The 13,771-nt window shown below is 39.3% G+C and overlaps 2 protein-coding genes and 1 pseudogene across 5 annotated transcripts; 2 read left to right on the plus strand and 1 right to left on the minus strand.

Moving 5' to 3' along the window:
• Nucleotides 1-345: 345 nt before the first annotated feature.
• On the minus strand, nucleotides 346-3,187 carry LOC108882950 (gastrotropin). 3 transcript variants are annotated; one of them, XM_051072229.1, is made up of 5 exons: nucleotides 3,024-3,187; nucleotides 2,757-2,917; nucleotides 2,556-2,645; nucleotides 2,340-2,444; nucleotides 346-800 (listed from the first exon to the last, which is right to left on the minus strand). In XM_051072229.1, the coding sequence occupies exons 1-4, from the start codon at nucleotides 3,088-3,090 to the stop codon at nucleotides 2,385-2,387; spliced, it is 378 nt and encodes a 125-aa protein (XP_050928186.1). In that variant the 5' UTR covers nucleotides 3,091-3,187; the 3' UTR covers nucleotides 346-800; nucleotides 2,340-2,384. The 3 variants fall into 3 exon arrangements, with proteins under 3 accessions (XP_050928186.1, XP_050928187.1, XP_018531271.1); XM_051072230.1 differs by having other exon boundaries at nucleotides 346-804; XM_018675755.2 differs by lacking the exon at nucleotides 346-800 and having other exon boundaries at nucleotides 2,171-2,444.
• LOC108882951 (gastrotropin-like) lies at nucleotides 813-2,034 on the plus strand (annotated as a pseudogene).
• A 2,692-nt stretch (nucleotides 3,188-5,879) lies between the features above and the next one.
• LOC108882952 (nacht, lrr and pyd domains-containing protein 1b-like) lies at nucleotides 5,880-12,117 on the plus strand. Of its 2 annotated transcripts, none has more exons than XM_051072228.1 (10): nucleotides 5,880-6,446; nucleotides 7,290-7,551; nucleotides 7,723-7,792; nucleotides 8,104-8,228; nucleotides 8,394-8,608; nucleotides 8,711-8,961; nucleotides 9,061-9,189; nucleotides 9,681-9,810; nucleotides 9,964-10,002; nucleotides 11,127-12,117. In XM_051072228.1, the coding sequence occupies exons 1-10, from the start codon at nucleotides 6,194-6,196 to the stop codon at nucleotides 11,405-11,407; spliced, it is 1,755 nt and encodes a 584-aa protein (XP_050928185.1). In that variant the 5' UTR covers nucleotides 5,880-6,193; the 3' UTR covers nucleotides 11,408-12,117. The 2 variants fall into 2 exon arrangements, with proteins under 2 accessions (XP_050928185.1, XP_018531272.1); XM_018675756.2 differs by having other exon boundaries at nucleotides 5,881-6,446; nucleotides 8,098-8,228.
• Nucleotides 12,118-13,771: the final 1,654 nt, after the last annotated feature.

Consider the following 13,771-nt stretch of genomic DNA (forward strand, 5'->3'; position numbering starts at 1 on the left):
TTTTCATTCAGAGGTCTGGAACAGGCTTTGTACATGCTGCATTTGATGCAGTGTGTCATCAGAAAGTGAACAGCCATGTTCACACACTCAACAAACAATATGTTTCACACTGGTACTTTTTCTTGCAGGGCTGTGGTACTGTTATAGTTTGCACAGGTGTTCATGATATTGGGCTCATGACACCAGAAAACCTCCCAGGGCACAGTTCACATGAATCAAATATCTATTAAAATATATTCTACCTGCCTGGGCCGAGCTGAGCCTCAGCCCTGCTCGGCGCCTGTGCCTGCAGCAAGTCATTTTTGCTTTGTAATGTTGACAAAAGACCAACATTCCCATCAGACATTTGGTTTCATTTAATTTATTTGCATTTTAAAGAACAAGACAAAGCCGCAATAAGAAGAAGTGTGATATGAATGTCCAGCATTATGTAACTTTTGGATCTCGCTAATACATTTGCTGTGGTGTGTGATTTTATGCAGTGTCACTCTCAATTCCGCCTTCTCTTTCACTAAAGGCTTGTGATGCTTGAACATTGTAGAGACACATCTGGTCTCTCCCTGTATCCACACAGTGCAAGAGGCCTGTGATGCCCGAGTTGTGTTTCTGCATGTTTCTGCCACCAACACCCTCTTGCTTGTTAGCACAAATCTAAGCGAGTGTCAGCCACCGATCATCTGGTGTGTCTCTCAGCGCTGTTGAGTTTCATTATGGAGCTGTGACATTCTGGCTCCCATCCTTCACTGCAGCATTTGGTCTTTGAATGGCAGCCGGCTTCAGTATGAACACAGGCAGGAGTGCTGGCTACATGACAGCAGGAGATGTATGCAGACTATTAACTTTCCACACAGAAACTTCACATTCACATTCACATCTACAGACAATTTACGGTCACTAATGAACCAAGTTAAATAAGGGGTAAAACAAAATGTAAATGGATATGGAAAACATTCTGTTATTTATTTTCCCATGAAGCTGCATGTCAAGACTTTTTTTTTTTTTTTTCAAATTTAAATTAATTTGGTTAAAGTGGTGAAAAACAGATATTAGCCCTACCTAGACATTTGCATTAAGGGAACAGAGCAGAAACAGCATATAAAGTGGTCCCAGCTGCTGATTTAGTTTAGTTCAACTGTCAGGAGTTGACAGCAGAGTGTTTGCTTCAACATGGCTTTTACAGGGAAATATGTGCTGGAAAACCAGGAGAACTGCGAGGAATTCTTCAAGGCTCTTGGTGAGAGACCTGTGTTTACCTACATAGATACATTTATAAGATATATTGAATTAGAATGTGTTGATCAGTGCTAACAATGTTTTTTTTTTCTCTGTAGGAATTACAAACCTCAAAGACTCCAGCAGTGATGAGATAATAACAGGCATCTATCAGAATGACGACTTCAGGTTGACTAAATTTTTGCTGGACAAAACCTGGAACAACACGTTCCCTATTGGGAAGGAGGCAGAACTGGGGACTGTGGCTGGCGAGACATTCAAGGTCATTTCACATTTATTTCATGCAGTGTTTTAAGATATTTTAAATATTTAAACACTGACTTTCCCCCCAGTTTCAGTCTGATCACATTGTTTTGTTTTCATTTTTAGACCCCTGTGACTCTGGATGAGGGTAATCAAGACTCAGTTCCCCAAATACCTTTACACTGCTGAGGTGGTCGGTGACAAGTTCGTTGAGGTGAGCACGTACAACTTAACACTGGTGTGGTGGTGAATATGTGTTTGTGTAAATTCTTTCAACAGCGCAGTATCATAAAATTTGAAAGGTCTTTCTGCAGAGATATATTTACGTCTCTTCCTGTAGCCAGGCAGCAAACAATTATAGAGTGTTAACAGGTGGCGAATCTAATGCAAACTGTAGATTTTATTACCATTCACTCGTACAGTGAGGAATGAGGAAAGCTTTGATAAGACACTGCATTCAAGTGATAATTATATTTATTGGACCTGAATCAATAAACCACATAAGGTAAGCAGAATCTACTGCATTTGTATTGCATTTGCATTTGAAACTGACATATAATTAGAAGAACTGTATTTTCAGCTCATTTGATATAAAGAAAAAAGAGAGAAAAAAGAAAAAAAGATGGGGGGCACACTTGCTCTGAAGAAACTGGCTGGGTGAGTATGTGTAGAAGTTACACAGAGAGATCTATCATATATTTATGTAATTTTTATTGGATCGAACATGAATACTGTTACAATTTCAATTTCATCCATGTAGAGATACAGTACATAGCAAAATCTAGTCTTTCAGTTTTCAGCATCAGCAAGAAGACACCGCTTGCTCCAAACAATAGATGGAGGAGTTTCATGATGTGTTTTACCTCCGGCAGCCTCTTTTCCATGAAAGCGTGTTGAGTCTCGCAGATTTAGATCCTCTTGCTAACTCTTTTGAGAGTCACACCCTTCTCACCTGGAGTTATGCAGTTCTACAGAACAGAAAAGACAAATATACAGATGAGAATACAACAAACTGCAACTTATATTTAAGTTACCTAAGTTATATTAAGTATGAGGTCATGGCTTGAGTGGTCTCTTACCATTACTAGCTTATCCTCAAGGATCTCTGCTGTGAAGTGATATTGGGGAAACTGTATTGAAATCTTGTCGCCTTCCATAGTGACGGGAGCCTGAAGGTCACAAGGACAAAAGGTCAAAGAGGGAAATGTGGAGTGAGCTTGATTACGTTAAAGTTTTACGACAAGTTGCAACAGATGTGCAGGCGCCTGTTGTGAACTCACCGTAAATTTGGCGCCCGTCATTGTCGCCAGCTCACATTCCTGGCCAACAGTGAAGCTATTGGACCAGGTCCAGTTGGGGATAGTTTGCGTCCAGGTGAAGTTGTTCCCATCCTGAACCACCTCTGTCACCACTTTGTGGTCTGTCTTGGCCTTGAGAAGTCCTGTGACAGAGAAGGTGATATTTCAAATACAGAAATTCAACTAAATTTAATTGAGCGCACATTTATTCATATACAGCTTATGAATTAGTAAGAAAAATGCTAATACCAATTGCTTCCAGAAACTCTTCATAGTTCTCTTGACTCTCCAGTTCATATTTCCCCGTGAAAGCCATGATGGTGAAAGAGAAGAAGTGAGGAAGGAGTGTAATAAAAAGAGGAGTGTCCTGCTACAGATACAGTTTCTGTTCTTGTTGAATCGCTGCCAAACCTGCCTCTTCCTTTTCTTTTTCACATACTTCAGCATGTGTCACCCCCACATGTGTGACAAATGTCAGCTGTGTTTTTCCAAGACAGTCTTTCACATTGTCTAAAGCTACCATGTTCAAGTTAAAGTTTGGCAAAAATCCCAAGTATTCCCCTGCTCCTGTCGCTATCAGGTTTTTCCAGCACTTGTGTTAACATGTGATGAGAGCTGGTTGCAGGTTTGAGCATGTATGGTGCAGTAAAATGCTCAGAATATAAAATCCAGGATGTCTATGTATATGTAACCAAAATAACTACACAAATGTTAGGAATCTGTGCACCTTCACTTTTGCAACACTTATTCCAATAAATGTGTTGCAAAAACTTAGCACTTGTGGCTGTGGGAGTGAGGGAGCAGATCAGAGGTGGGAGGGTGAGTTCAGCAGTCTTGTGGCCTGTGGGGTGAAGCTATCCCTGAGCTTGGACCTGGATGCTGCCGCACCATTTGTGGCCATGGGTCTGTGATGATCCAGGTGGTGATGCAGACAGTCAGGATTCTACTACTCCAGTGTGTGTCGAAGTTGCAGAGTTCATGTTGAAGACAGTATTGTATTTATTTGTGAATGTCCATTTCATATTGTTTATGTTATGTTGCCTTTCCAATATATATGAGGTGTGTCCTATGTGGTCCTATTTGCAGTCACTGGGTCACCTGGTATTGAAAAAAATGGAAATCTTTCCATAAAAATATTCATGTAAAATGGATGAAGCACTGAAATCCGATAAAAAGACGTGCGTCCTATTTTCCAGTGTAGTAATGCGATTCAGTATTGACTACTCTGTTTTCTCATTTCCACAGCCACTAGTGCAAGTTTTGCAACACATTTATTGGAACAAGTGTTGCAAAAGTCAGCGTGCGCAGATTTGTCACGTTGTGATGCGAGAGAACTCGTCTGTGGAGTTTCAGTCAGTGATTCCAGAGGTTGTCATCACCGAGTTGTGGTTGTACTGGAAAATGGACTCAAGTATATGAAAATATCAATCCACACATTTGTGAATATGTTCTCTGTGACTTCACAGTCAGAGCATGGGCATGTGAATATTTTGTACAGGTGAAAATTCACCCACTTCAAGTTCAGATTTTGACAAGTTGTTCAAACACTTAGTGCTTAAGCACATACTATAATTGACCTTATGGTGGTTATGATGTACTGGCTAAGGTATATTAGTTACTCAGGTTGTTTTAGTCTTGTTGATTTTTTTTCAAGCAGTAACATTAAACGTCCTCCTGTCTGTGTCTTGCACATGGCTGCAACCAATTATTTTCCTTCATTCTGCTAATTATTTTCATGATCCATCAATAATCATAAAAGATTAAGAAAACCATTAAGTATTCACATTCCTCAATTTTTGCCTTCTTGTACTGAAATGCAGTCTTACATAAAGGAATCGACGCCACAGTGTTTGCAAACCACTGCTAGGTGTTGCTCACTGGCCTTTCACCTTGCACCACAGTGGCCCCCTCATTACTTGTTGTAAAATGAAATGTGCCAGTGGAAAGGGAATATAGGAGGTATCTGAAAAGCGCTGTGAGACGAAAAGATGAAGTGCTCTCGACTGAATCAAGGTTTGGACCTTTCCAGGGGAGTCACCTCCCTTTCAGCTGGAATGGGGGAGAGAAACCGAATGAATATTTGTGAAAATATTGTGCTCTTATTCAAGTATCAGCAATCTTGCCTCTTACAGCCCTTATGCACCTTCTCACCTACGTTATCCTCCAGAAACCCTCTATTTACTATTCACAACACAGAGTGGAATAAACAGTCTGTTTCTCTATGTGCTGGATAGAAAAACGAATGTTCAAAATATCTCAGTTAGGAACACATCGAGGAGCCTGGTTCACATGAACACAGAAATATTTGTGTGTGTATATGTGTTTGTACCTCCATTCACATCTTAATGGCGCTGATCCAGCTTGATACTGATGCCAGCCAGTTGACACTGAGATGCTGTATATTTTAGCATGAAACACAAAACTTTGTGTAATCAAACATGCATCAAGTCATTATCCATGACAGAAAAACAAGCATATTTTGGATTTAAAAAGTGCATATGCTGCTGAGGTTACAAAATGTGGAAGACATAAATGTTAAAGGACTAGCTCCACATTTTGGGAAAATGCTTACGTACCTGGAACCAGCCCCTTGTTAGCTTAGCTTACCATAAAAACTTTGTGATTTTTACACTTAAGTTTTTGTATGGATTCAACAAATAAGATTTAATGTGTAGATTAATAAGGTTTAGAGGTGCTGGCAGGTGGATTTTATTACCGTTGGACAGAGTCAGGCGAGATGTTTCCAGTTTTTATGCTAAGCTAAGTTAATCTAGTGCTGGCTGTTGCTTCATACTTTGTGTACAGACATGAGAATAGTAACCATTATGTTGGTCATGTCAAAGTGGTTTTAAAAATGTATTATTATTATTATAGCGTCAGGAGTAGTTTTTTAATTTGCACACATACAACTACTCTCCGTATGTTTTAGAGTAACTGAACTTTTTAAATTTCAACTAAAGATGAATGAAATGAAAAATAAATTAATTAATTAATAATGAAAATGAAGAAATAAGCTCCTGCAGCTACAGGTAACCTTTGACCTGTGATACTTCATGACAGAGCTGTAGTAGCTTCAGCCTGTGGGCCTACAGTCTTCTCTTTATTTGTCTCCTGCCAAGTACACATCAAACATCTGTAGTGAGGACACTTTGGGAGCAAAGTGTGTGGACTTCAGGCTGCAAATCCGTAAGAACACTGCTGCTCAGACTGGAGACAGTCCTCCTGTCCTCGCGAGTCAAGCCTCCTGAGCTGAACTGCGTTTACCACTACAGTACTACCGGAATGATACCGGAAGTAAAAGCACCAATTTTATCTTGCTGCGGTAACGCCCCTGGTTTTTACGACATTGTTAAAAAAAAACTGACCGTTCCACTGTTGACAGACACGACTAAACTCTGGGATATTTACATTTGTGCGAAATGGCCTTTCAAACTTTAACACACGCTTTAGTAAACACGCTGGAGGAACTGGAGCAGAGTAGTTTCGGGAAGTTCTGCTACCAACTGCTACAGCACAGTGATCCACCGCAGGTTCCTTACAGCGTCCTGGTGGAGTGGGATCCCGTACAGGTCACAGAGCTGCTGATTTCAACCTACTGCTATAATGGTGCTCTGCCTGAGACTGTGGACATATTAAGGCAGATAGGCTGTGGGGACAAGGCGCACAGACTCGGTACGTCTTCAGTATTTGCTCTTTACACCGTCTGATGCGCAGTATGACGCGTGCAATGTACAGTTTAGACAAGCCGCGATGAACAGTTGATAAATTCATTCGACTTTCGAAGTTTCGAGTAGAATACTAGAATTTTTGAACGTGCGTCTCTGACTTTCGTTTTCGAGCACGTGACTTAAAAGTCCAATCATGTTCCACGTCTGTTCCTAAGTGCTGTGACGTTGTTGCTACGCTCGCTGACTGACTGTATAGAAAAAGCTCAGTTATCAATGTCTGTATGCTTCTAATGCCTCATAATAAGAAAAATAAATACTGATCTGTAGATTTTAATTGAATGTATGTACGTTCTTAATGCTCAATTTAAAACAAGAGAGAAAAATAAAATGAAAAAGATTAAACGGTTTCTTGTGTCGTATTCAGAAATTGGTTGACAGCTTTCACTAGATATGTAGCTTAGCTCATAAATATCTAATAACAATAAAAACGTCTTACTGTTTTTAAAATCTTAACGTAACATTGTGTGCTCTTATTTTGGCAGTCACGGAGGAAGGTGGATTACCCTTCATGGCTGATCTTAGAATATTTTAATGTTCTCTGAGACACGATTGTATTGATGAATTTGTCAGTTTGTCAGCTACTGCAATTCTTCCTTGGGCCCACGTGCATATTACAGTGCTCTGATACATTCAGCATTATGCAACCAAACTGGCAAATCAAATGTAAAATGTGATGAATGAATCAGCTACATTTTGAACATGGCAATAAATATGTATAGTATTTAGCAATGGAACCCTTCTCCAAATCCAACTAATTATCATAATATTTCTGTCTGTCTTCCCTCAGTGGAGCTCTTTGTCGATAGACACAGAGATTGGCTGATCCATAGAGTGACCAAAGTTGAACCAGTTTTGGATGAGCTCCTTATCCAGGGCGTTATTCAGCAAGAAAGTTATGATAATATCAGAGCCCTCCCAACCTCTGAGGATAAGATGAGGAAGCTCTTTGATTGCCTACTGACAGCTGGGGGAGGCACAGGCAAAGACATCTTCTACAACACCCTTGAGAAACTGGAGCCAGATCTTATCAGTTGCATCAAGACAGCAAGGTGAACACACAGGCTTTCACTATGGGCTTTTGTGCATATTGCTATGTAGCGCATACCTTTTTTCAGTGTAGGCAATGTGAGGCTAAATTATATATTTAATATGATTAAGTAAATGATCAAAATTTGTGTTTCCTTAAGCCAACTGTTAACAGTTGTCCTTTAACATTTCAGAATAAGGAACCAGGGACCGGAGATTGGGACTTCTGACCCCCATGTAGGTTTAAGAAATCCCGTGGTGAAAGTGAGTAGATATCTTGACTGTTTAAAGCATTTGTGGTGAATCATGGATTGAAAATTGCCTCTCATCTATCATCTTTTAATTTTGAGGCTTATGGATTGATGATTATATTCAAGAACCATTATCTACTTGGATATAATTTAAAGTTTTCTTTAATAAATAGAAGTCAAAACCTCAACAGGTAATTTGACAACAACAGCTTACTTTGTCTTTGAAGACATAACTGAGATCTTTAATGATAAAAAAATACTACACTATTGTTAAAAAAAATATATAGTGGACCTACAGTAAATTAGACTTTTAACCAGTTTCAGAGGGTGAAAGTCATTACCGTGAAATCACCAATGGCATTTGGGAGTGAAGTATTTACTGAGGGTGACTGGATTAAAGTTGACCCTGAAGTGAACTGTGTGGATGCAGAGGATGCTCCACCTTACAGGTAAAAAACATCAATTCAGTACTGTGTCCCAGCAAAGTGTTACGGTAATGTTACATTTGACCACAGATAAAAACAAGGTCGATTTTTTTTACATGAACAACATTTATGCTGGTCTTATAGTATTTAAGTGCAAACTTACTGTACTTTTTCCCTTTCATAAATTAGCCTACAGTCTGAAGCAGGTAAATTCGAATGCAGCATCTCTGGTCTGCGCTGGGTTTGTAAAGAAAAGGTCTGCTTCAAGTACCACTTTGGCTTCTGGGAGGAACACATGGGGAGACTGGAAACCATGAAATACATCCCTGGAGGTCCCCTACTGGACATCACAGTCATTTCTGGAAAGTTAGATGAAGTGTATCTGCCACACTGGATCTGCACAGGCAAGCAGATATCATATGATATCCAAAAAAAAAAAAAAAAAAATGTAACAACTTTATTGATGTTTGATAGCATGCCTATGAAAGCACTTGTCCTTTGTGCAGATGACAGCCCTACAATTTTAGACAAGTTCGCAGTCCTACACATGGATGACTGTGGAGATGTTGTGGAAAAACCGTCTGAGGTCACACCAACCCATGTCAAGATACTCCAACCAGTTTTCTCTCCACGAGGAGTCCTGATGAGAGTGGGCTTTCCAGTGAAAATCAACTGTAAAGTGTTAATATACAAGACCAACAAAGCATTCCTCACACTGCATGTTTATTTGATCCCTCGTGATCCTGCTCTACAACAGGTTATTGTGTATCTTACTGTCTCCATATTGATTCATATTTCAAAATAGACAACACAGTTGGCTTCTATAACTGTGGAGAGAATGTACATTTCCCCACAGACGATAAAAAACAGGGCGTTATCCAGTGGATACAAATCGATCCCAAAGCCGTACCCAGAGAAGTCTCTGAAAATGCACGACCGTTTCATCCTTACAGCTGATGTGGACAGTGCAGAAGTTTACCCTGAGGTAAAGTTTGAACTTTGTTTCAGATATTAAATCCCAGTAAATTGTGGTCAAGACCCTGCAGGATGAGAATCTTGACTCGCACAGGCACAGGTTATCAATGGTAAAAAATAGCCTTCTACTCATCATCACAAATGTATATCTTTTAAAGACCACACTCCCAAGAGAGGTGGTTGGTATTTATTTTTGGCCTGTTATTTCAAGATCATTTAAAATACTTCTTCAGGATAGTTAAATAAATATCAGCTCTGTTTACTTATTTTGAGATCACGAGGACATTAGCAGTTATAATTCAACCGTCTTCAGATAAAGTAGTAATTTGACATTTTGAAAATCTGCTTTCTTTCCAAGAGTTAGAAGAAAAGATTGATATCACTGTCATATTAGCAAAATGGGAGAAAGCATATTTCTCAAGATGGAGCCCCTGTATATCTCCCTGTCTACAAATGTCTTTGGTTACATTAGAATGTATACATATATATTTTTTCCCACAGAAATTAAAACTCATATATGACAGCAGGGACCCAAATTTCTATGAAGTGTTTGTTGAAAATCCAGACAGTAACTTCAAGCTTACACTGAAAAATGAATCTGGACCAGTGTGGACACGTGCAATTCGAAGAGGTAAGAGCATATAAAATAATATCAACATGTCATTTAATGCTACCTGTGTACCGCTCTTACTTAGCTGAAATGCCCTGTTATTGTCTTGAGTTTTGAATGCAAGATGTGAATCTGTCAAATATCCATACTTTATTTTTCTACTCTTTATTTCAGATGACTATCTAAACACTGATGTTTCAAAGGTGGCATATGGTAAGACACTGCTGCACTCTATGATGAGTATTTAGGAGAACTACACTTGTTTCAAGTGTCATAAGATCAGCAGTAGATCTTTGACAGACAGCATACAAAGCCTTTGATCATTTTGGTGTGATGTTATAATTGAAGATAAATGTTTTAAAACCGCTGGACATAAATACATTTAACTCACCCATCAAAGGGGACGAGTGTGGATTTTTCCTGTTTCCAGGTTTTGGGGAGTATTATCGTGTATATGAAAAAGTTGTAAGCATTTTGTGGCTCCAGAGGGAGCCATGTGAAATCTGATGAATTGACTCTTGTAATTGTCAGTTGTTGCTGAAGACTACAGGGCTTAAAATGAAAAAATCTCAGGGTGTGGAGTTAGAAAGAAGTGAGCATAGCAAACCTCTGCAGCCCACTCTGCGTCTGCTTGAGGCTAACAGCTTGAGGCTACATTAGCTGCTACTGGCATAACACATCTGAATCTACAACCGAACTGTTTGTGGTCAAATTGCATTGTGGGTAATGATGATGATGATATCTCTGGTGCTGCTGCTTCATCTACTATAGTGCAATGCTAAATCAGCGGTGTGCTCTTTCAAGCCAAAGTTTTCCACGAACATCTAGTGGTGTCTTGTTGTACAGATACTTTCATTTTATCAGCTGGTATTGAGATATTTCTGCCAACCAAACACGGTGGAGGTACCTGTGATGCTCAAGTCACTGAAAAATGTGGTTGTTAAGATGTTCATTTGGATTTTTTGAAGCCCATTGTTCATCAATGAGTTAAGTGTTGTCGGTTGTTGAGGTAAACGTACCAAACTTTAAACACAGGTTTATGGGGTGGAATGAAATTGGTTTTACTGATTATAAAGTTTTATTACTTTTTTAAAGTAATAAAACTTTTTTAAATCTTAGGATATGAAAGTCATACTATGATATTAAGGACATATTTTTCTGTTTTACCTGTTCTACTTATTATTATTATTACTATTGTAATGCTGATATAATGTTTATTGAACTTGAACTGTGTATTGATAGCTAGCTAGTGTGACTAAATGTTTTTAATGTTTGTGCACCATGAGCTGCCCTAAGAAGCCAATATATGAGTTGTTTCTGTCTCTTTTTTCCTCTAGATACAGAGCTTTCCAGAGTGAGGTTTGGATTTGCACAGAGGGTCTCCAGAGAAGTTATTAATCAGCTGCTAGATGACCTTTCAGAGGATGGTGTCTTGAATGATGAGGAGAGAGAGTCAATAGCTCAAAGGAACAATACCAGGGCAGACAGGGCACGCTGCCTCATTGAGACAGTGAGGAGGAAAGGATGTGAAGCCAGCAGGAAGATGATTTCTCACCTTCAAAGCAGAGACCAAACACTTTCCACTGAGCTGGGGCTGCTCTCTGGCCGACCTGTTTAACCAGGTAAGGTCTGTTTCTGCAGAGCTAGAGGGACATTTACTCTGCTTTTTGCTTGACTTGAAGTATTTGAAGTGTAGTGCAGAGGGAAATATAACTTTGAACAGTTTTTGAACAGTGGAGTATTGTGGACAGAGAAAATGAAGAATCAAGACATTTCTAATTCACTATTCAATGCCTAATTCATCTAAATTAACTGGTACTACTACTACTACATATAATGTTGGTTTTACTACAAGGACCAAAGTGCATTCATAAAAAACACTTGTCTTAAAGAAAATAATAGTAGACAAAGCTAACATATTGGAACATGGTAGATTATTTTCTAGGACTCACAAATATTCATTAACTTTTATGAAAGTGATTTTCCAAAATTAAAAATACTAATTTGTTGTTGGTTCAATATTTCTGTAAGTTTACGTTATATACTGTATATCTGAGCAATGTCCTTGTATATTTTTTTATGATTTGTAGCATTTACTTGTAATACAGTTTTTTGCAATAATATATTGTGTTGTATTGTAATATTTTGTAAGCAGATTTCATCACAATTTTGTTTTAGTTTTTTCCTCTTGTAATTCCTGATAGTATTTTTTAAATCTCCTCTGGTATTACCATGAGATTCCAAATATTTATTTTTCTTTGTTACAGTATACTTAATATGCATCGTAGAGGTTTATGCTAATAAACACCAAAAGTTGCTTCTTGTTAAGTCTGAACACTTAATCACAGAGATAGTCTTATGCCTCTGTGTCAGTGTGGTAAAATAGACTTAATACCTTAAAATAACGGCAGCAGTGGCAGAAACAAAACTAACAATACTATAGAATAAAAATGATAAATGTAATTACTTTATATTTGCTTTGTCCAGAGAGGCAGTGGCCTACACGATCACTGCGCCACATGTCCCTATTTAACAACAAAATGTGCATTATTTGACACCTGAGAGATATCACAAACCATATTTTTCTTTTCAAAATTCATTTGTTTATTTACTTAAATGCGTTTTATTAAACCTCCAATCTATTTTTAGGTTTTAAACTTTCTAGCTTACAGTTATGTGATTTACAGAAATGTCAGGTGTTGTTCCATTGATGGCTGTTTCCTCTGGTTAGGGAAACAACTGACCAATCAAGGCTTAGTGGTTGTGGTTGAGGTCATCTCTCTGCCACCTAGCGGAAGGAGTACTAAACATATGAATACAGGCGTACAATATCATCTGTGATTCTGAATGAGCTTAGAAAAGTTGGTGTTAAGGATTCTCTTGAATATGGCTCCTTTGGTTGTTTAAACAGAATGACATGAAGGTGGCTTAATGTCGCCCCCTTTTACAGATGTTGATCCACCTCTGTGACTACCTTGGTCAGGTGATGCATATCCCCCATTCTGCCACTGTACCTTTTATACAGAACGACAAGGCAGAATAACATCACAATATTTTCCCGCCTTGAAAAGGCTGTGTAACAGGGGCTAGGGTTATCTTGCCTTGGGCCTGAGGCTACAAATCTATCTGGATGGGACAGTCTAATGAAGAATGCGTCTTGTTATGTTTTTGGTGGTTGACCTGTACTAGGGTCTAACAGTCAGGATGTCTCAGTCTCCTCTGCACTGAATTTGACCATTCTTTTTAAAATATACCTCTCATCGGTGGGACTGATGAGTAACTCGTCACTGGTTCCTTAAGGTAAAACAAAACAAAATAACCCTCTCTCCAATGAAGGAACTGGTTAATACACAATGATCATCTTGAAATAGTCTCCAAGATAAGAACAACACATATTTGCGAGGAATCCAAACCTGCTCTGAACTGCCTTCTCACAATCCAACAATCTAACGTGGCTACAAACACATGACGATAGCTCTTGTTGAATAAGGTGGAGAGGAAAGGGTTCAGAGAAGAGTTGGCATATTCAAGCCACAGGGAGGCCTCTAGGACCAGGGGGCTGGTGCTGTAGCCCTTCAAAGGATGGACCACGTTCATACAGAAGAAAGGAAGCCACCAGAACAGGAAGACCCCCAAGATCAGACCCAACATCTTAGCTGCCTTTCTCTCGTTCTTTTTCTGGACTTGTCTGGTGGAGTTGGCCCTCATGGGGCTCAGGTTCATCTGAAGCTGCCCAGTGTGGTGCTCGATTGCATGAATCCATCTTGCTTGTTTGTGGCTGCCATGAAAATGTTCCCATACGCGCAAACAGCATGACACCCATGGGAATGGAGGAGATAGTTGAGGTTGCAAAGGCAAAGGGGACATGAAATGTGGCCATGCAGGTCTGAATATCCTGCTGCATGCTGCTGCTCAACATAGCAGGAGGTGACGAGGTGTACATGCCGAGGGAGACGCAAAGGAAGGAGATGACCAGAGGCGG

The sequence above is a fragment of the Lates calcarifer genome, linkage group LG8 (genome assembly GCF_001640805.2).
Source record: "Lates calcarifer isolate ASB-BC8 linkage group LG8, TLL_Latcal_v3, whole genome shotgun sequence".
Classification (NCBI taxonomy): Eukaryota; Metazoa; Chordata; class Actinopteri; family Centropomidae; genus Lates; species Lates calcarifer.

What these genes read in the sequence shown, in the direction of transcription:
- LOC108882952 (XM_018675756.2), top strand. Translation starts at nt 6,194, where the DNA reads ATGGCCTTTCAAACTTTAACACACGCTTTAGTAAACACGCTGGAGGAA. An exon ending in TAAGAAATCCCGTGGTGAAA is followed by an intron (nt 7,793 to 8,097) that starts GTGAGTAGATAT and finishes ACTTTTAACCAG; the next exon opens with TTTCAGAGGGTGAAAGTCAT. An exon ending in GAGGATGCTCCACCTTACAG is followed by an intron (nt 8,229 to 8,393) that starts GTAAAAAACATC and finishes TTCATAAATTAG; the next exon opens with CCTACAGTCTGAAGCAGGTA.
- LOC108882950 (XM_051072229.1), bottom strand. Translation starts at nt 3,090, where the DNA reads ATGGCTTTCACGGGGAAATATGAACTGGAGAGTCAAGAGAACTATGAA. An exon ending in AGAGTTTCTGGAAGCAATTG is followed by an intron (nt 2,918 to 3,023) that starts GTATTAGCATTT and finishes TCTCTGTCACAG; the next exon opens with GACTTCTCAAGGCCAAGACA. An exon ending in TTGAGGATAAGCTAGTAATG is followed by an intron (nt 2,445 to 2,555) that starts GTAAGAGACCAC and finishes TCTGTTCTGTAG; the next exon opens with AACTGCATAACTCCAGGTGA.